General features: G+C 40.9%; 1 protein-coding gene across 8 annotated transcripts in view; it reads right to left on the bottom strand.

Moving 5' to 3' along the window:
• The window catches only part of ANO5 (anoctamin 5), a 69,718-nt gene that overhangs the window by 11,371 nt on the left and 36,501 nt on the right, over positions 1-21,846 (bottom strand). For 4 of the 8 annotated variants that reach the window (XM_034417250.3, XM_034417252.3, XM_034417248.3 and 1 more), the window contains 13 exons: positions 21,129-21,197; positions 19,471-19,755; positions 17,935-18,048; positions 16,728-16,843; positions 14,344-14,478; positions 13,842-13,947; positions 13,693-13,753; positions 12,236-12,387; positions 9,433-9,510; positions 7,945-8,167; positions 6,781-6,950; positions 5,973-6,070; positions 3,257-3,387 (listed from right to left, as the gene is read on the bottom strand). In XM_034417250.3, coding sequence (XP_034273141.1) covers positions 3,257-3,387; positions 5,973-6,070; positions 6,781-6,950; positions 7,945-8,167; positions 9,433-9,510; positions 12,236-12,387; positions 13,693-13,753; positions 13,842-13,947; positions 14,344-14,478; positions 16,728-16,843; positions 17,935-18,048; positions 19,471-19,755; positions 21,129-21,197 — 1,738 coding nt within the window. Of the gene's footprint in view, positions 1-3,256; positions 3,388-5,972; positions 6,071-6,780; positions 6,951-7,944; positions 8,168-8,902; positions 8,978-9,432; positions 9,511-12,235; positions 12,388-13,692; positions 13,754-13,841; positions 13,948-14,343; positions 14,479-16,727; positions 16,844-17,934; positions 18,049-19,470; positions 19,756-21,128; positions 21,198-21,846 lie in introns of all 8 variants that reach the window. The other 4 variants (XM_087877696.1, XM_034417253.3, XM_034417249.3 and 1 more) reach the window with 1 other exon arrangement.

The following is a 21,846-nucleotide window of genomic DNA, read 5'->3' as shown; positions in this document are numbered from 1 at the left end:
CTGTACAAACAACTATAAATGTTGAAGATGCCCTGAGTTTATGTCATTGTAGTTGCCCTTTGTGCATCCTCACTAAAAACATATATTGTATAGGATTCTGTTTTCTTAACTCTGAGTGCCTCTATGTGGCCAATCCTGGCATTTTAGAAATAACATTCCATTATCAAGGACATTTTTCTTTATCATGAAAGGTTCAACATTTTTTTAACACCTGTTCAGGCAAAAATATAATGCAAATTCTCTTTCCTTTTTAACACTCCTCTTCCTTTTGAACAAACTGCATCCTTGAACTGCTGTATTTCAAAGCATGAGGAATCATCTCAGCAGATTTCATTTATACCTATAAAATTGCATTTGCCTCCCTGTAATTAGAATTCAAACTCAACCTATTTATTTTCACAGTGGCAGCTTTAATGAAAGACCCGGGAAATGTAGGAGTCGGTGTCCTGATGGTTCATTGACCAATTTAAATAAGACCTAGTTTAGTTATTCTCCCACTCACTCTTGCAGTGCACAGGTTTTTATTAGATGGTATTATTTTATTAATCTGTGTTAATGTACCAGCAGTTCACCATCCATGTTATACAGACTACGCTCCCAGAAACCAAATCTCTTCCATGAACAACACTCAGTTAACTAGACATTCATTTGGAATATTAATTCCCTTTCCAGGGTCTCTGAACCCCATTTCATTCCTGAAGTCAGGGGTCGGCAACCTTAAACACTCAAAGAGCCATTTTGATCCGTTTCCCACAGAAAAGAAAACACCAGGAGCTAATAATTTACCAACCATTGTGACTGGATGAGCATGGCCAACTTGACGTCACTCACTCCCACCCAGTCACATGACACCCCCCCCCCCAGCCATGCCTACTGAGCCGGTCATTAGGGCAGAGAAACGATTGTTAAATTATTTGCCATGCCCAGCCCGGCCCCTCCTCACCCCTACCCTCCCAGCCACCACTTGCCACACCTGACCTCAGGTGTTGTCCACCTCTCTCTCCCCCATCTCTCTGTCTCTCTCTGTCTCATCTCTCTCTCTCCCTCCCTCTCTACCTCTCCCCACTCCCCACCCCCACTTCCCAACCCACACATCCAGGGAATAAGCCTACAGGAACCTTGGCCATGTTCTCTCTGTCTCTGGAAAGTTACAAAAATAAATCTTGCATTGCAAAAGGAGTGACTGTCAGGCTATTACATCACAGCACCGCAAGTTGCCGCCTTAGATTGCCACACATACTTCAGAGAAGCATCATCCCAAGCAGCAGCACACTCACACAGGAACACCTACGCATCCTGCAACTCGGTCCAAAGTGGCTGGAAAATATAGTTCCTGGAAGACGCTTGGCAGGCAAAGTATGGGATGATCCCCCACCCCATCACCAAGGCAGCATCCACTGAATCCTTGCAAAACAGGGTCTCTCTCTCTGTGTGTCTCTCTCTCGCTGCCCAACTGCAGCAGGAAATGGCGGGCAGTTGGACTGCATCCAGACACTGGCCCACCCCGTGCCATGGCCAATGCTGCTATTGCCATGGGCGAGTGAGGCAGGGGTGCAATGGGCTCTAGGAGGAGGAGGGGACACTGTTTCTCCCATTGTGAAGTGTGCTAAATTTCACTGTGCTGTGCTGCTCTCACTGTGCTGTGCACTGTGAGAGCAGCGGGCAGGCCATGGAGGTGGCAACAGCAGTGGTTTTGGCCGCTTCTCTCTGCAGCAGAGGGATGAAAGGAGGGAGCCGCAGCAGAAGGTTAAAAGAGCCACATGCTGCTCCGGAGCTGCCCCTGTCCTACGTTCTTCAGCTTTCTTCCTAGAACTTCACAGTCTTTTGTCCCCTTGTGAGTGAGTAGATGTCAGTACTTTCTAATTGGCTTTATGAGTCTTAAGTCTGTCTATCTGTCTTTCATTCTATCTATCTTATGTCAAAGTTATATAGCCGCCCATCTTGCAAGTGACTCTGGGTGGCATACAGCAAAATAGTGTTTCTCCAATGCTATTTCTTAGTGTATATGTTTTTTTCACCATTTTCCCCTAAAAAAAATTTTTTTTTTTGAAATCTAATACTCTTTGTATTAATTTCCTTTAGAATCTTTGACTCTTTAAAATATGAAGATGAGTGTCTTTCAATTTGAGAATCAAAATTGTTAAGTATAATTTTCCCACTCCCTAGAATGAGTATTCAGTATGAAACTGCTATGCCAGTACTATAACAATACAGGAATTCTGAACATTTTCTGAAGGAAAAAGCAGACAACATTATTAGAACCCTAAGAGGTCCATGGGATCTCACAAGCATTTCATATACAAAGGAGGTAGTCCTCATTTAGAGGCCACAGTTAGGACTGACAACTTGGTTATTAAGCAAAGTGCTCACTAAGTTAAACCATGACTGTGCTTAAGATCTCACTTGAGCTTTCCTTTGCTTTACAGACCTGTGAAGGCCTGTAAATGTGAGGATTGTTCACAATTTAGTTTTTCATCACTTTCCTAACTATAAACTATAAGTTGAAGGAGACAGTTGCTAAACAAAGATCACCTGTACATCTCTATATACAGGGCCACACTGCAGATATTTTGAATTGGGCAGCACCTAAATTTAAATAAATAATTGCATAAATAAAAACTTTCTAAAGAATAATTTATTCCCCTCTTTACTCAAAGAATAAGTCAAAGCTGCCAAAGGTGTATGTAAAATGCTCTTAATGCATATAGCATTTCAGCCAAGAGAAGTGAGCTCACATGTCATCCTTATCCACTACACTAGAGTTCCCCAAACATTTCGGGTTGGCAACCTGGAGCAGAGGGAAGAGGGAAAGAGGGGATGATTTTGTGGGAGGGGCAAGTGCATGTGGATGTAGATGCATGAGCACCCATGTTTGCGGTAACGCTTGTGTAAGTGGAGCTGCGGGTGCCCACAATACGGCTCATACAAGAGGAGCTATGAATCAGGGGTGGGTTCTGCTTACCTCCACTACCGGTTCACAATGGGAGCGTGTGTGCATGCGCAGATCATTCATGATGACGTCCGGGTGGGTGGGTGGAGCCTCCCGCCGCTGTTACTACCGGTGCGCAAGAACTGGACCGAACCGGGAGCAACCCACCACTGCTATGAGTGACTGCAATGATGCTTGCATGAGTGGGGACATGTGTGCACCAGCGGCCCAGTGGTGATTAACCCGTGGCCCAGTAGTGGCCTATGGACTACAGGTTGGGGACCGCTGCACTACACAATGCTACTTGTCATTGTCTTTTCTGCTTACCCATTTCTAGGTATTCATAGAAGAGACCCAATGCTCCAAAGCTCTGCAAGTCATGATCCTGCTCCCATCGACTGTATAAATTCTCTGGGTTGCTTCTCGCCTTCCGACGACCCCACCAATTATAGATCCAGCTAATTAGTGGAAAAACAGAAATCACTGTTGCAGTAGTTTGTTTTTTTAAAGCAAAATCATATAATTTTATGAATTGACACCACATATATTGTCAGGGGTTATTTTTCCCATTCAATTGTGTCCGATTCTTGGCACCCTTCCTGTGAAGTATTTTCCAATATATCTGCTATAAAAATTACTATCAATTTCTCATGTGGGTTAGAAGAGTTACAGTCTAAATCCAATGATTACATCTAAGTAGAACTGAACAGCAGAGCTGTGTCAGTTGATCCATTCCCTGTCCTCAAGTATTTGCCAGACCTATTCTTAATATCTGGGGGGCGGGGGGGAGAGACGGTACTGCACACCAGCAAGGTTGTTATCTGAAATCTTGATAATATAGTAATGTCAAGTTACCTGTAAAGATTACATTGATATTTATTCATTAAACTTAAGCTAAAGGACATGGCAGAATTCACCAAATATTCAATTAATGAACTGACCATCTTTTAAACATACAAATAACTCAGTATTAAGATATGTCAGAATATGAATATTCATAGACTGGAATAGATCAGCCAATGGGGACTGTTTGATAGACATGGCAACATGTCAGCCATTGTGGACTGGCTGGAATAGGACATGGTAACAAGGCCAGCCAATGTATAGGCATAACAACTAAGTCAGCCAATGAGGGCTGTTTGGGAGCTGAAACAGCTTGGAGCCTGAGCGTGGCTTATGTTTGTTTATGTTTATGTTTATGTTTATTGGACTTCTATACCGCCCGAAGGACTCAGGGCGGTGTACAGCCATATTAAAACACATATAAATTTACAAAATTTAAAAACAATTTAAAATCGAATATACAAAAAATTTGGCCCACAAATTAAAAACTAACATACACATATTATAAAATTCTTATTAGGCCAGTCCAGCTTGTTGGAACAGAAGGGTCTTCAGGCGAAAGGTACGTAGGTCGGGGATCATATGAACCTCTAGGGGGAACTCATTCCAGAGGGCTGGTGCCCCCACAGAGAAGGCTCTCACCCTGGGTGTCGCCAGTCGCCATTGTTTGGCCGATGGCACCCTGAGGAGCCCCTCTGTGGGAGTGTATTGGCCGGTGGGAGGCTATCAGTGGCAGAAGGCGGTCTTGTATGTACCCCGGTCCTAAGCCATGGAGCGCTTTAAAGGTGGTAACCAACACCTTGAAATGCACCCGGAAGACCACCGGGAGCCAGTGCAGCTCGCGCAGGAGAGGTGTTACGTGGGTGTGCCGAGTCGCCCCCATAATCACCCATGCGGATGCATTCTGGACCAGTTGGAGCCTCCGAGCGCTCTTTAAGGGGAGCCCCATGTAGAGAGCATTGCAGTAATCCAGACAGGACGTGACGAGGGCATGAGTGACCATGCGCAGGGCATCCTGGTCCAGAAAGGGATGCAACTGGCATATCAGGCGAAACGCTCCCCTGACCACGGCCATCATATGATCTTCCAAGGACAGCCATGCATCCAGGATAACACCCAAATTGTGAATCTTCTCTGAGGGGGCCAAGATCTTGCCCCCAATAGTCAGCGATGGAACCAGCTGACTATACCGGGACACCGGAAACCACAGCCACTCGGTCTTGGAAGGGTTAAGCTTGTTCCTCCCCATCCAGATCCGCACGGCCTCCAGGCACTGGGTCATCACGTCACGCATCATTGGGGTGGTCCGGGGTAGAGATGTACAGCTGAGTGTCGTCAGCGTACTGGTGGAACTTCACCCTGAAACCATGGATGATCTCACCCAGCAGCTTCACATAAATGTTGAACAGAAGGGGCGAGAGGACTGACCCTTGCAGCACCCCACAAACAAGGCGCCTCGAGGTCGGCCTCTGCCCTCCTGCCAACACAAACTGCGTACGGTCAGAGAGGAAGGAGGAGAACCACCGCAGCACGGTGCCCCCCACTCCCAACCCCTCCAATCGTCGCAGCATGATACCATGGTCGGTATCAAAAGCCACTCAGAGGTCTAATAGGACCAGGACAGAGAACCAACCCGTGTCCTGAGCCCTCCAGAGATCATCAACCAATGCGACCAATGCTGTTTTCGTGCTGTACCCCAGCCTGAAGCCTGACTGGAACGGATCTAGATAATCAGTTTCATCCAGGTACTGGGGAAGTTGTCACCACAAAGCGAAGGTTGGAGACTGGACGATAGCTCGCTAATACAGCCGGGTCCAGGGAAGGCTTCTTGAGGAGAGGCTTCACCACCACCTCTTTCAGAGAGAGGGGGAAGAAACCCTCACTCAAAGAAGCATTAATAATCCCCTGGAGCCAGCCTCGCGTAACCGCCCGGGAGGCCAGCACCAACCAAGAGGGACTTAGGTTAACTGATATGTATAAATTTAAGTTGTGTGTTCTTATTATTGCCCTTCCTTCTGTTAACTGTGCTTCTGTGATTATGCTTCTGATTCTGACAACTACTCTTGGTATTGTATATATGTCTCATGTGTTATTATGTATATAAAGAAGTTTCTTATTTAATGAATCCTGATGCATCAGTTATCTGTGTGTGCTTTCTGGATGTGATTTCTGCAACAAACTCTGACAAGATATTACTTACGGGACTATAGCTTCTTGAATATTACCCCAGATCTGTTTGCCAGCCATGACGATGGTGAGCTGGGTTGTCAGTTCTATCAAGCATCCTGCAGGATCACACTGGTAAAGAAATAAAACAAAATGCATCAAAAAATAAATATTTTGACAATTCTTCTTAAAAAAAACATGAGGATGTATAAATACGATAGAGCCAGATCAAAGGGTATGCATGCTACACCAATAACACATACACAAATATGTGTTATATTTCCTTGGCTATTTGGTTGTCTGTATAATTTTCCATTTCTGCCTTCACTGTATTTTTCCTATTTTATCTTTTAATTTTCTTCCCCATGCAAATCTCCTGAACTTCTATTCTTGTCCTGATTAATGCAGATTTCTAATTCAGGAAATGAACTTGTTCCCAAAACATTTTGTCAGCCTTCCAGATGTTGCTTTTAAACATTTCTGGATCATGTTGAATTTAGAGAAATTCAAGTGTTGCAGCTGCTTGGGGCCTCACTCATGTGAGTGTCACGGGACCTTGGGCCCTCTCATGTGAGCATTGCAGGCGGTCATGGCCCCACTGACGTGACCATCATCTTGGCCCCACTTGTATGAGTATTGCAGGTGCTCTCGGGCCAACTTGCACGACCAATGGGTGCTCATTCACATGCCTGCCCCTCCCAGAAAACCATCTGCTCTTTCCCCCCCCCCTCTGGGTCACCAACCCGGAAAGGTTGGGAAACTCTGTTCTATACTTCAAAGCAAGGTATTTAGCATGGTGGGCAATTTTTTCCTCAAAATTCATTTCAAAAGTTATTACATACCTCTTCATTTCTCCAGCGACTGAACATGTATGTATAAGAACCAGGGTATCCTACAAATTTCCCTTTGAAAAAAGCTACATAGAAGCATGAAGAGTAGTAGTTGACAAACTGAAAGAGGAACATTTTCATAGTAAGTCTGTTTTCATACTCATAATGGGTTCTTGGTATTTCTGCAAGATAAAATAAACAAGGATTTAATTCTCTTTATATCATGTAGGGTATCAAACAGAGGTGGGTTCTACTTACCTTTACTACCAGTTTGCAACAGGGGCGCGCGCATGCGCAGATCGTCAATTATGACTTCCAGGCGGAGCCTTCCGCCACTTTTACTACCGGGTCTATAGAACCGGACAGAACCAGGAGCAACCCACCACTGATATCAAAGGTTATGAAGCCTCATGAATATGACAATAGGCTTCAATATTACACAGTTTACTTCTCTAAGAGAGCATTGGTAGAGCTATGAATCTGCTTAGTCACTATGTATAAATTTTCTTAATGAATAAAATAAATTATCTTTTGCCCACAGTGTATGTACAGAACAAGGAAGCAAAGTTGCTGTCATTCCTAAGTAATTTAACTAACACAGAATCCATTTTTGGAAATAAATACTTGTTATTATGTTTCTTTTATACACAATATAAATATAAATAGAGTTCTCATTTATTCAAGCAAAATAATATTTGAGGCACATCTCATTAAGAACTCCCTTGCCTTTTGTCAGAGGCAGACATTGTAATCATGAGAAAACAGAAGCCATTTTGCTCAAGTAACTTCCTGAGAGCTCCACTTGCAGTCAGATAAAATTATGATTAACACCATTGACCCCACAGCTCTTAAGAAGGTACAAGCTAAAAATTAGTGATCACACAGCTGGAAAGCAAGTCAGATAATCTAAGAGCAAAGCCATAAGGGATAAAATATCCTTCTTCAAACTGCCGTTCTCCAAATAACTCGGATTATAAATTCCATCATTCCCTGAAAGCAAGGCTAATAGGACCCAAGGCTGGGGATACCTGACATAAAGCAAGAACCCCGAAGAATTTTAGGCTGACAGAAAAGGTTATGCATGTTCTGTTTTCATGTGCTGATGATTTCAGCCTATGCAGCAGAAGGGGCAGAAAACGTACTGGCGTAAGCTTAGCCATCATGCGACATACCTACCCATATCTGTGATCCAGATGGCTATCCTCTCATATAGGAAATTCAGTATCATAATGATGACAAAATTGAGGAATGATGCAGTGACTGACGTTGCCAGTTGTGGTGTCAACAAACCCCGAATGGGTTGAAGGGTTTCTGTGTTCTCCATGATGCTGGCAAAAGCAGCATAGACTGCAAGGCGGTAAACTATCACAGCTATCATGCTCGCTATGATTAAAGAGATCTGAGATAACCACATAAATTAAGACTACTTAGGATTTGAAACCAGAGAAATTAGTGTCTCATGCAAACTGCACATTGTGAACAAATGTTTAGAAAGTTCTATCAAGATTGCAGAATATAAATGGAAGAAAACTTTATCTGAATACTTTTCCAGTGCAAATGTCTGCTTCCATAATGGAAGTAGATCGCTTGTTTTTCCTTTTATTTTTTTAAATAAAAAAATAATTCTTTCTGTTATCTTCTCCTTTTTATTCAAAGAAGAATTAAGCATGCAGTGTTTCATAGGAGCTACAGCCCCATTGTAGCTATAACATTTATTTTTTTATTCATTTTAAATGTGCCATGCATGTTCATGTAAAGCATACCAGTGCAATTCTATCATGTAATCCACCAACAAGAGTTGGAAAAACATTACGTAGGCGTAGTAGCAACTGCATATTGCTATTTGAACACATCTCAGGTAAATCCTGAAGGAAGTGTCATCAATAATTACACAATAGGAAACTCTTATTTAAAAAGGGGTGAGGAAGAGGTGCTTAGGCATATATTATGTATTCATTGTGTACTTTGCATGGCAGCAGGAAAATAAAACTGGAAAGCGTTAGTCAGAAATCCTTGAAGCAACAAGCATGAGTGAAAGAGATCCAAAGCAAAGAGGGACATTCTTGCATACTAAAAATCCAAGCTTAGAAAGTGATCAGTGGCATGTTAGTGTGATGAATCAAAAAGAGCTCACCCAGAACAACACTGTAGTTCCTGAGATGCAGAACCGTACAGCCTGGCTAGTTAGAGGTAAATAAGGCTCCAGCTCCTGAAACAGTCAAGCAAGCACAGCACTTTTCACCACCCACAGTCATAGTTGTACATAGACCACTGCAGAAAGCAACCTCAAACATTATGAGAAAGCCAATCCCGTAACCCCTCTCCCTCACAAAGGCGTAATATGGCACATTTCCTCTTTTGGGAGGAAAGCTGGAGTGGCAGACTGAATGAGAGGTTGCCCATTTACCAGGTCATCCTATTATTTATTTATGTATTTATTTTAGGCTTTACAATGGCTTTACAAACAAAATGTTGCTCTTTGAAAGTGGAGAGCAGATTTCTTTTTTCGGTTGTCAATATTAATTGTTCAGCAAATTGTTCAGTAGCTGCTCCCATTCATCACTCCATATTCTGATGCTTTCCTTTTGCCCCACTTGAAGAAATGGCTTCTTTTATTAGTTTAGCCACTCTTAAGCTGCAGCAATTGGTGCAGCCCTCTCTTACCCAAAACAATACTCCAAAGTATAACAAGCTCAGTTTTCCATAGTCATGAATGCTCTTCCTCTTAATCAGTTCTAACTCCTAAAACATCAGTTGAAAAAGGAATAATTAAAGAATGAAAAGGGTTTGGCTGAACATCCATTGATTTTAACGGGATTTTGGGCTGGTTCAAGTAATCGTAGCCTGGTTTGCAAAGAAATGCACAAACCTCTTGCCTGTATATACAATCCTTCACAAGTTTTATTTCTGGAAGAGAATGATTCCAAAGGGTGGATGAAAAGGTCAGTTCTCTATGCCCTTGTCATGTTTGCTCACATAGATCCAATGTGTACATATACACAAATCAACAGAAATTTCACTTCCCAAATAGGTCTTCATCATGGGCAAATTATAAACACTTTTTAATTAGCAGACTATAAATACATACTGTAAAAATATCTTAACTGCTTTATCAGGCAGATACAGTGCTATTTGTCCCTTCAGCCACTTAGGCTTTCAGAGACAATGACAATTCTATGAAGAGAGAGAGAGATGCACACAGAGAGAATGAGTGTGTGTGTATGTGTGTGTGTGTGGGAGAGAGAGAGAGAGGGAGAGGGAGGGAGAGAGACAGAGACAGAGACAGAGTGAAGGGATAAGATTCTGTGGGACTGCCTTAGAGACAGGCAGGTACTGGCCAATCAAGCAAACATTATGATATGGACAAGGACCAGGAGAAAGTGGTGGGATAGATTTAGCAGTGCCAAGTGACAGCAATCTCAGGAAGAAAAGAGTATGAGAAGCGGGAGAAGTACCTGGCCTGAAGGAAGAATTAGAGAAAATATGGAAAGTAAAGACCAAAGCGATCCCAGTGGTAGAAGCAGCTGTTGGGGCTATGACTAGGAGTGTAAATGCTCTCTATCTAGAAAAGCACAGTGTTAGAAAAGGCTAAAATACTGTGCAGAACTCTAAAACTCCCAGGCCTCTAGTAGAGGACCTTAGATTGAGGAAGATACATACCATCCATAGGGGTGAGAATGGGATTTTATAAATAATGGATCAGGATGCAACCACAAAACTTCAAATTTACCAGGATTGTTTTAATTTCTTGACTGAGTAGAAAAAAAAATGAAAGGCAGGAGAACAGAAGTAGGGCGGGGGGGACCTAACTTGGCAGGAATATTTGTGACAAGGATCTATATTGTTGCTTACACCGAATTAAACATGAGCAAGCAATGTTATGCAACTACTAAAAATGGTAAATGCTGTGTTGTGGTGGGCATTATCTTGAAGAGGGAAGTTATTGCTCCACTCTTCTGTGCCCTGATTGCAATACTGGACCCATTCCTGGATATTGCACTTTAACAAGGACATTGATGAGCTGAATAGAGTTCAAGACAGAGCTTCCAAGATGGCAATCATTTTGGAAAACAAGATCTATCAAAAACAGTTTAAAAAACATTGTCTCGCAGAAAAGGAAGGGGAGTTCTTTATTGCCCTTGAGAACAGAACCAGAACAATGGGTTAACTTTATAAGAAAGTAGATTCAGAATAGATGTAAAGAGGATTTCCTAACTGTGGAACAAGCCTCAAATGAGCATTTTCAATGATGAGCATTTTCTTATTGGGTATCTTCAGAGAAACAGAAGAACTGAGAAACAGAACTAGATAGTTAATGTAATAATGCATTTATTTCAGCCCGACCCGGACCCCACAAGCCAACTGCATCCACTTAACCATGATCTACAGAGATTGAAAATGAATATTCAGCTTCTTAGCTGGCAAAAATATACCCACATTCTTGGACTGCATCGATAATACACATCTCGCAAAAGTGGAAAAAGCAGTGCTCCAAATATCTCAATTTAGTTGGTGCCAATGATACCCCTATAGCGGAATTTATTTAGATTTAGAAGGCTAGCAAGTTAGGGCAACCATAGAAACTTTCTCCCTAATACTATATTTATCCTAATTAAGACTTTACTTTATAGCAGCAAACTAGCACCAAAATAGTAAATCAGCATATTTCTTTCTGAATAGCTGAACCGATTTCAAGATTACAGTAAATTGGGTAAACATGTTAATGCATATTCCTAGTAAAATGCTATATGATCACTTATAGCCGTGATGGCGAACCTCTGGCATGCGTGCCACCTGTGACACGCGGAGCCATATCTATGGGCACGCGAGTGTTGCCCTAGCTCAGCTCCAGCGCACATGTGCATGCAGACCAGCTGATTTTTGGGCCTTCCAGGCCCACTGGAAGTCGGGAAATGGGCTATTTCTGGCCTCCGGTGGGGGGAGGGGGTTGGGGGAAGGCTGTTTTTGCTCTCCCCAGGCTCCTAGAAAGCTCTGGAGCCTGGGGAGGGTGAAAAACGGGTCTTCCGGTCCCACTGTGCCATCGCATGCCAATAGCAGGGAGAGCACAGGGGGTCGTACGCACATGCACGGTGGGGTGGGGTGCACTGAATTATGGGTGTGGGCACATGCACGCGCGACACCCCTGTGCTCCCCCCGCTTTTGGCACACGATGGCAAAAAGGTTAGCCATCACTGACCTATAGGGAAAGCCTGATAAATCTTGGTGCCCCTGTTATCAGACTCTCAGGTAATAACCTAAGTGCTGATGTTTAAAATGAACTTGCATTTTAACAAGTGTATAATTGTAAAACATATTAAAGCAATACACATCTATCATATTCTGGAACAAATGTGTATTCTTAGCCGGCATGTTAAACTGAACTAGCATAGTAGTGCTCTAAAAAAAGCTACCTAAATCTTACTAATTCCACAACCTGCAAATTATTTTTATCTTCTAAATAAATCACCTGAGTTACTGGATTCTTCCTCTTTTGTGTACATTTTGCTTCATACTCTGGTCTAAGTTGGAGTTGTTGCTGTTCTTCCTCAAAATCAACTAAATCCCACTCATATTCAAGTCGAGCTTGCCGTCGCTTCCAAAATTCCAAGAAAAGTGTAACTACAATTAGAGAAGGTTAAGCAACATAGAATTAGCCTAAAAATATTCTGAGACAGCACGAGACCATAATCTTAAATAGTTTCTACTGTTTTAGTAACAGAATAACAGGGTTGAAGGGACCTTGGAGGTCTTCTAATCCAATCCCCTGCTCAAGCAGGACACTTTAAAGCATTCCAGACAAATGTTTGTCTGGCTCTTCTTAATAAACTCCAGTGATAGAGCACCCCCAACTCTGGGATGCAAGCTAGAAGTAATAGTTATTTATACAAATATTTATTTACAAAAAGTGTGCTAATTATGCTATAGAAATGATTATTTTTATTATAAATGTGGATATTATTATGTCAACAGGATCTCAGCTAGTCAGAATTACCGTATTTTTCGGAGTATAAGACGCACCTTTTTCCCCCCCTAAAAGGGGGTGAAAATTTAGGTGCGTCTTATACACCGAATGTAGTCCTGCCCACCCACTGGCCCCCACCCTTTGGCCTCTGCATCCCAGCAGTTTACTTCCTTGCAGCAAGCAGCAAGAAGAAACAGCTCGTTTCAGCTTCAGCACAGCCTAATTAGCACAAGTTGATTGGATCGGCCTCCCGCTGTTTTGCTCTCAGTTGTTTTGCGTGGGCCTTCTGCTGCTTGCTGCAAGGAGGTAAATTGCTGGGAGCAGATTTTTTTTTCTTGTGCTAATCAAGCTATGCTGAAAATGAAAATGAAAGTAAAGCAGGCTATTTGCTGTTTGCTGCAATGAGGCAAAATTGCTGGGAGACAGAGGCAGAGGCAGATTTCTTTTTCTTGTTTTCCTCACCAAAAAAGGTAGGTGCATCTTATAGTCGGAGAATCTTATACTCCGAAAAATACGGTAACCAGTTGCATTAAAGCACAACTAAAATCTTATTTATCTAGATCACTGAATTTCAGTTAATAAACATATTGCAATATTATAGAAGATGTTCAGCATGAAGGGACGAATATCATGCCTGAAACTTTGCCCCTATCAATCAACTGAAAACAGTGGTTCAATTCAACTATCCAGTTTTCTTTCAGATCAATAATGTTTACAATTTGTCATAATAGTTCAACAAAGCTTTGTACCTTGAACAGCTTTTAAATGGTTGTATAATATAAATGGATTCTGATTAAGCACAGAATATTTATTTATCTCTTCTTTGTTTTGTGGAATTTTTGTAACACCCATTTAAATGTGAGAAGTGTACAAATCAAAACACAAAATCATCTCTGAATAAATAACTCCCAACTCCTTAAAATTAATTCTGAAAACATTAATAATGAAACAAGTATACTTACCCCAGATGCCCATAAATATTGCAAAAAAGAGGGTTGCCACATTGTCAAATAAATGGGAATACTAGAATTGAAAAACAGGCATTATCCATTGAGTAATACATGAAACAGTATGTATTTTTGAAAATGAAAATGCTGTAATTGTTACAAACCTGTGAAGACTCACAAGTGGAATTCAGCCTCCAGTAATCACATTTTCGATCACATAATGGACACATGATAATTTCTCCACCAATACTGGAGTCACATATTTCTTTGCTGAAGAGGATGGACAAAGATGTGGTATATTTAATAAAATGGATTAAAGGAATAATAGTGCTTGTTTACAATCAGAATTAACCTTTGTCTTTCAGTACATACTAAGAAACTATATCTGAGCCATTATTATGGCATAGGTTACAGCTCTGCCACTGGATTATAGATCTGTGCTGAAATATATGCAAATCAGCTCATCAGGTTAGGCCAAAATCCTTATATAAAATCATACATCAAGAAAGAAAGAAAGAAAGAAAGAAAGAAAGAAAGAAAGAAAGAAAGAAAGAAAGAAAGAAAGAAAGAAAGAAAGAAAGAAAGAAAGAGGGAGGGAGGGAGGGAGGACGGACTTTATCATTAACTGATCAACATAACTAATGTTGCTATGTCAATTATACTTACCTGCTCATATTTTCATTCATTGTGAACAAACCATACAGAAAGCAAATGAAACCAACAACAGCTGCAAAGAACAGCATCTCAGTATAAAAACCCAACCAGGCAAAATAAATTCCAATCTTCTCTCCATAATACTTCCTGCAAGAAAATAATCCAAGAAAAACAAAGGCAAAGCTCAAAATAACAATAAAGAGAAAAATGTGGATATAATATTCTAAGACATATCCCAAAGGAATTTACTGTAAAATAATTCTCAGCTTATTCACCCCTGAATGTTCTAATACTGAACATCTATCTACATATGTCTAAAATATATTGAATTATTGTCAACCCAATTCTCCTATCTACTTTATTATGTATTTTCTTTGTCTTTTATATTAGCATTCTGCATGCTTCAAAGTGTTTTGAAAAGGTGGCAACACAGAAACTCTTTGCTATCTATTAAAGTAGCTATTTTTTTCAGACTTCTATATGAGAATGAAAAAATATGGAATTGAAATTGTTAACTCTCTATTTGTTTCTCAACCTTGGCGAATTTAAGACATGTAGACTTCAAAACCCAAAATTCTCCAACCAGCAATGATACTGTTCTATATTACTCTTAAAGCAACTGCAGTTTTTCCAGACTTGTGTGGAAGCTGGGAAAGAGATGGCAGAAAAGTGCTGTGCTCATATATTTATTTATTTTTTTATTTATTTATTTATTCGATTTGTATACCGCCCTACTCCCGAAGGACTCAGGGCGGTGAACAGCCAAACAATAAAATAACATAGACATAAAAAATTTAAAAACCAGATAAAATCAAATTAAATTATTTTGGCCCAGACAGATTAAAACACCCCAATAATTTAAAAACAGATTAAAATGTACATATTTAAAAGGGAAGAGATTAGGCCAAGCCCGCCTGCTGGAATAAAAAGGTCTTCACAGCGCGGCGGAAGGTGCGCAGATCCGGGATCCTCCGTATCTCCAGGGGGAGCTCATTCCAGACGGTAGGTGCCCCCACAGAGAAGGCTCTCCCCCTAGGGGTCGCCAGCCGACATTGTTTGGCTGACGGCACCCGGAGGAGTCCCTCTCTATGAGAGCGTACTGGCCGGTGGGAGGCTATTGGTGGTAGTAGGCGGTCCCGTAGATAACCAGGTCCTAAGCCATGGAGCGCTTTAAAGGTGGTAACCAAAACCTTGAAGCGCACCCGGAAGACCACCGGGAGCCAGTGCAGCTCGCGCAGGAGAGGTGTCACATGGGAGCGCCACGTCGCTCCCATTACCACCCGCGCGGCCGCACTCTGCGCCAGTTGGAGCCTCCGGGTGCTCCTCAAGGGGAGCCCCATGTAGAGAGCATTACAATAGTCCAGGCGGGAGGTGACGAGGGCATGAGTGACCATGCGTAACGAGTCCCAATCCAGAAAGGGACGCAACTGGCGAATCAGGAGAACCTGATGAAAAATCCTCCCGGTCACGGCCGTCAAGTGCTCTTCTAAAGACAGCCGTGAATCCAGGAGGACGCCCAAGTTGCGAGCCCTCTCCGTGGGGGCCAATGATTCGTCCCCAATAGTCAGTGATGGCGTCAACTGCCTATATCGGGACGTCGGAAACCACAGCCACTCGGTCTTGGATGGGTTGAGCCTGAGCCTGTTCCTCCCCATCCAGATCCGTACGGCCTCCAGGCACCGGGACATCACTTCAAGGGCATCGTTGGGGTGATCCGGGGTGGAGATGTACAGCTGGGTGTCGTCAGCGTACTGATGGTACTCCACCCCGAAACCACGGATGATCTCGCCCAGCGGCTTCACATAAATGTTGAACAGGAGAGGCGAGAGGACCGACCCTTGCGGCACCCCACATATGAGGGGCCTCGGGGTCGACCTCTGTCCCCCTGTCAACACAGACTGCGACCGGTCAGAGAGAAAGGAGGAGAACCACCGCAACACAGTGCCTCCCACCCCCAACTCTTCCAACCGGTGCAGCATGATACCATGGTCGATGGTATCAAAAGCCGCTGAGAGATCTAACAGGACCAGGACAGAGGAGCACATATATGGTCAAGCATGTCTTCCAAATTATTTTTCAAGTGTACACTGCTTGATTTTTATATTGTATTCTACATATATTGTTTAGAAAAAGAAATACAGGCAGGTAATATAGCATATATTAGAGCCATGGTGGCGCAGTAGTCAGAATGTAGTAGTGCAGGCTGATTCTGACCACAGTCAAGAGTTCGATCCTGACCAGCTCAAGTTTGACCCATCTTTCCATCTTTCCAAGGCAGGTAAAATATTTGGGAGCAATATGCTAATCTTGTAAACTGCTCAGAGAGTGCTATAAAGCTATTGCTATATTTCTGAAAGGGTCCAATGGCCATTAATATATCAGGGACAATCATTTACCTGATAAGATCCAAGGGCTGTTCCTTGTAAAACCTAGGAAAACGGGCCCATTCCCTATGTAATGTATATCTTTCATTTTCACACTTTGGATCATTTGACTTCTTCCAGTACTGACACTGAATCAGCGTGAAAAAAATAAAGAAGAAACAAAATACATCAATAAATAGCAACACAATTTCTCCAACAATACTATTGCAATATACAAAATAAACCTATGGGTGATTCTATGTTTAATAGAAAGACATTTTCACACCCATACAGAAACAGAATGTATTTAATTATTTATAGATGTACTGTATATATATGGCTGCTCAACTCAGACCACATGATTCAGAAAGAAAGAAAAACAAATGGAAATAAAAATAGATAAGAAAAGAGAGCATACAACAAAGGAAGCAAGCGACATACTTCTATCTGAATATAAAGCTGGGATGAGAAGCAACATTCAGTTACTCACATAGCAGGAGAAATGTTTACATATTTTGTTATTTCGTAAGAAATTTAGAGACTTTCTTCATCTTAAACATAGAGTTATGTGATTCTGAATCAATCAAAATAGAGCTGGAAGGGGCCTTGGAGGTCTTCTAGTCCAACCTCCCTGCTTAAGCAGAAGATCCTATACCATTTCAGACAAGTGACCGTTCAGTCTTAAAAACCTCCAGTGATGAAGCACCCACAATTTCTGACGGCAAGCACTTATAATTATTACCTTATAATATAAGGTAATAATTCTTTTTCAACTTTTCTGGGAGAATATCAGAATAAGACTGTTCTCCAAGCTAATTATATGTGTGGTGTGTGTGTGTATGTGTATTTAAAGAGAAAATACAAATTCCTCCAGCAAGTGTTCATTGCTTGCCACCAGAGGGCAATATAACACTAATCTCTAATCCTCTAATGCTCTTGTCATTATTTCATTCTACAACTATAAATAGATATTGTTCTTTCTCTCCTTCCAATTTCATTTTTGTGATATATTTATAGATTTGTTTTAGCATACATACATGCATTCACATATCTTTAATATAAGCAATTCCATAACAATATTCACAATTACAAAAAAACAAAAAAACAAAACAAAACCCATAGATACTGGCTTACTAGAAACTAAAGACAAATGTATCCAAATACAATTTACAGAGAAAGACAGATTTCCTTCAGAAAATAGGCAAATACTAGAAAATAAATGAATGACTGAAATGCCTACATCATGAAGAGGGTAAGCAGCAGAGTAGGTGCCATTATTTAGAAGTCTTTTTATTCCAAACTTCCTCTTCCCTTCTTCTGTTCCATATGGGCATCTTGTTAAAATATAAAAAACCTAGAAGAGAAGGGGAAAGAATTCCATATTTAAAATTATTGCCATATGGTTTAAACTATGAGTATATCAAACTTTTCTTCATCCTCTGGTGAAATTTCACATGTTAATTTTGATTAGTTACTCATACTAATTATGTCATTAAACTTTGAGGCCCTTTCTAAATACTTCTTGCCCTTTTAAAAGAGGAAGCAAATTTTTCCTAAAATAAATGTTGATTTGCAGGAATGTTATTGCTTTTGCTGTTTTAGTCTTCCAGTTAGGAATCTAAACAACTGAATAGCACCACCTTATGTTTTTCAATATCTTTGTGAAGAAGTAGAAAAACAGTATGACTCTATTAGGGATATACAGATAGTCCTCGATTTACAACTGAACTCAACATTTCTGTTGCTAAGCGAGACATCTGTTATAGTTTATTTTTAGTTTAGTTTATTTGATTTGTATACCGTTATGTGAATTTTGTCCCATTTTATAAACTTTCTTGCCATGGTTGTTAAGTGAATCATTGCAGTTGTTAAGTTAGTAACATGGTTGTTAAGTGAACCTGGCTTCCCCATTGAAAAAAGGTCAGAAGGTCGCAAAAGGTGATCACATGACCCCCAGTATATTGCAACTGTCATGAGTACAAGTCAGTTGCCATATACTGGGGTTGATCACGTGACCATGGAAAAGCTCAAATGGTCATGAGTGTAAAAAATGGTCATAGGTCACTTTTTTCAGTGCCTTTGTAACTTTGAATGGCCACTCAATGGACCGTTGTAAGTTAAGGACTATCTGTACTCATTTGACCACATAAAATTGTGTGCCTGTTACAAACTTTCAAGGAGCTGACTTGTTTGATGATGCTTCCTCCTTTGAAGCTGCTTGGAGAAGCAATGCTCCTCCACACTTCTGAAGGGCCCAGCGACTTGCAACCCTTCTATTCCAATAATGAGAAAAGGCAAGAAAACACCTCAATGAAATAAACTGGCAAAGAGCACCATCTTTGGGAAAAAAAATATTGCCTAAAGTTCTGGCTACAACAGCAAGTCTAGAAGCTATGGCAGTGTTTTGGCAACACCATAAGAAAGGCATTTTAACTGAGAAGCCTTTGCTTGACCCTGCTTGAATTCTCCCATATTTGGGCCTCCTGCAATTGCTGAGTCATCCTTTGTGCTGTAATTCAGGGTGAGTCATATCATTTAAATACAAAGAAAAGGCCTTTTCTGGCTAGAATAACCAAGGAAAGTAAAGCATATGCCGTTTTATGCTCAGGGTGCTTTTTCTCAAAACCAACCAACCACAAGTGAACACTACAGCATTAGGGACAATTTGACAGCAGTCTCCACAGGCATATGTTGTGCTAGGCAGCATGTTGCCATCTAAGCCACAAGCTGATTTGTTGCATTACATGATCACTGAATTGGTAAATGAAGTACTCACTATTCTGTTTCTGACAGACGGCGAGAAAAACGTATTCTCATCATCAATGAGGTACAATTCCTGTCTTTCTTTGCTAAATGGTGCTGTAAAGTAGTCAGGTTCAGGGTGCATCACAATCTCAGGTAGCCTAAATGGCCAGAATATGCAGTCCAAGGGGTTTTCCACCGGGCAGGGAATATCATTCTCCTTGATGGGCATTTTGATATTGAGCACTTCTGCATAAGTGATCAGAATTTCCCACGGGGCGTGAATCTTCACAAAATACGTTTTGTCATTTTCAGACTCCTGCAAATGAAACAATAAAGGCTTGATTGTAAACTAAGCAATTTGTCCTCCAGTCTACAAAGTCTAAGAAGTTGGACAACTACCCTTTTCATCCCCATGTAAAATCAGGAAGGACAACATCCTCTGAATATTTCCAGTGTTCACAAGGCTCTTATTTTTCTCCCAGGATGCACTGATCTTGCTATTCTTCTACAGTTTATTTATCCGTACTTGTATGAGGTTTGCAGCATTTCAGAAAGAGTCCAAAATGAACAATCCCTGGAACAGCTAGGATGAAATCTTTTTTGGGGGGAGGTGGGGGTGGGGGTGGGAAAAGCAATTAAAACATTCTGGGACTAAAAATAAAAATTTGCAGACAATTAGTGCTAAAGTCCTCCTGTGGCTTTTAAGTGTATGCACATAAAATACACAAATGAGAAACAAGGACACCTCAATCCTAATGGGGTAAAAGTGGCTTCTAAAACATTTGTAAGAATCACCTCTAGGTTTGCCATTTACTTCATTGTACTTTAGTAGTATCCTTTTTAAAATCCAAGGCAGAAAAAGTTAGTCATGCTTAAATCACTAGGATTTAAATTAGTATGTGTGTGTGTGTGTGTGTGTGTGTGTGTGTGTGTGTGTATCACACACACACACACACACACACACACACACACTCATTCATTCATTCATCCATCCATCCATCCATCCATCCATCCATTCATATGAATAAGATTTGAAATTAATCCCTTTTGATTGCACCTGCAATCTGAACGTAAATTCAGAGTCAGTTATTTGGGGACTAGTAGGCAGGGATAAAATCCAGCAGGTTCTGGAGAACTGGTAATGGAAATTTTGAGCAGTTCAACATTCCACTTCTTTCATGAAACCTTCTCTTTATGTTCAACTCTTTTTTGTCCTTGCAGTTGCTGGTTATGTTTTTAGTTATTCCTATTTCTTTGAGATTTTAGTAATATCACCTAATGGTAAATGGGCAGAATTTCATCCAGTAAAAAAAATACTTATAATCAGTTCCATCCTGCATGGAATTATCGGTAATCGGTAATCCAGGATAGACATAAAAGTATGATATAAAATTGTGCAATCTCCCATTAACAAGAAAAAGACAGAATATTAATGCAATAGCTCACAAAACTGTAAAAAATACAGACCAATTGTGGAGTACCCTTATGTACTATAGTTGCTTCAGGAAGAAACTTGTATTATTTTCTGATTACCATCTTTTATCTACAATGTTGGTTAGTATAAACAAACAAATTAAACATGATGTTCATGAAGCAAAGATCCCACTGCCAGCTATTTCTAGCGATTTTGATTGCCCCACTACTTCTAATCATTTATTTTAATTATTAACAACCCACAGTAATTCCTACCTTCTTATCTTCAGTTTCTAGTTCCAGACCTTTTTTTACTAGATTGTTCTCAAACATTCGCCTTCGATCCTGAAAAACAAAACAAAACAGACAGCTGTTTACTTTTTATTCAACCCACATGAGGTTTTAATGTACATCAACTTCTAAACATAATTCTTTCGCATCATCTTTATGAATTAGGTTACTTTTTTCTGGATCAAATCAGAAGGAAGCTCATACAAAATATGACCCCCAAAGTATAAAAGTAAGTAAAATATTAAACGCATTGCTGACATTTTTATTTTGCTAACAATAAATTACTGCAATAGGAATGGGAATTCTTATGAATGGATTTGCATCAGGAACAATATTTTTCTTTCTTCTTTGTTCCCTTAATGAGAGCCTGGGTGTGGCTGAACTTGACCCAGTACATTGCGGTGGGTGCTGTTGGACTATAGATATATTTTACAATGGTCACATTATGTTTTCCAACTGCTGGATTTACATTGTATACATTGTTTGTGTGCATGCATGCATGCCTTCAAGTCAGTTTTGACTCTTAGCAATTTCCTGGACTAGCCCCTGCAGGTTTTTTTGGCAAGATTTTTTTGAAGTGGTTTCCTAGGTCTGAGAGAAAGTGGTTGGTTTTGTGGTGAAGGTGAAGGGTCCCAGTCTCTTGGTTTTAGCCTGGTGGTTTAACCAACAGGTTCTCTGGTTTAAACTGAGTCAGATTTTTCAA

This window comes from Pantherophis guttatus, chromosome 1, assembly GCF_059756535.1.
Source record: "Pantherophis guttatus breed Tessera chromosome 1, ASM5975653v1, whole genome shotgun sequence".
Lineage (NCBI taxonomy): Eukaryota > Metazoa > Chordata > Lepidosauria > Squamata > Colubridae > Pantherophis > Pantherophis guttatus.
This window is presented reverse-complemented; position numbering and strand designations above follow the sequence as displayed.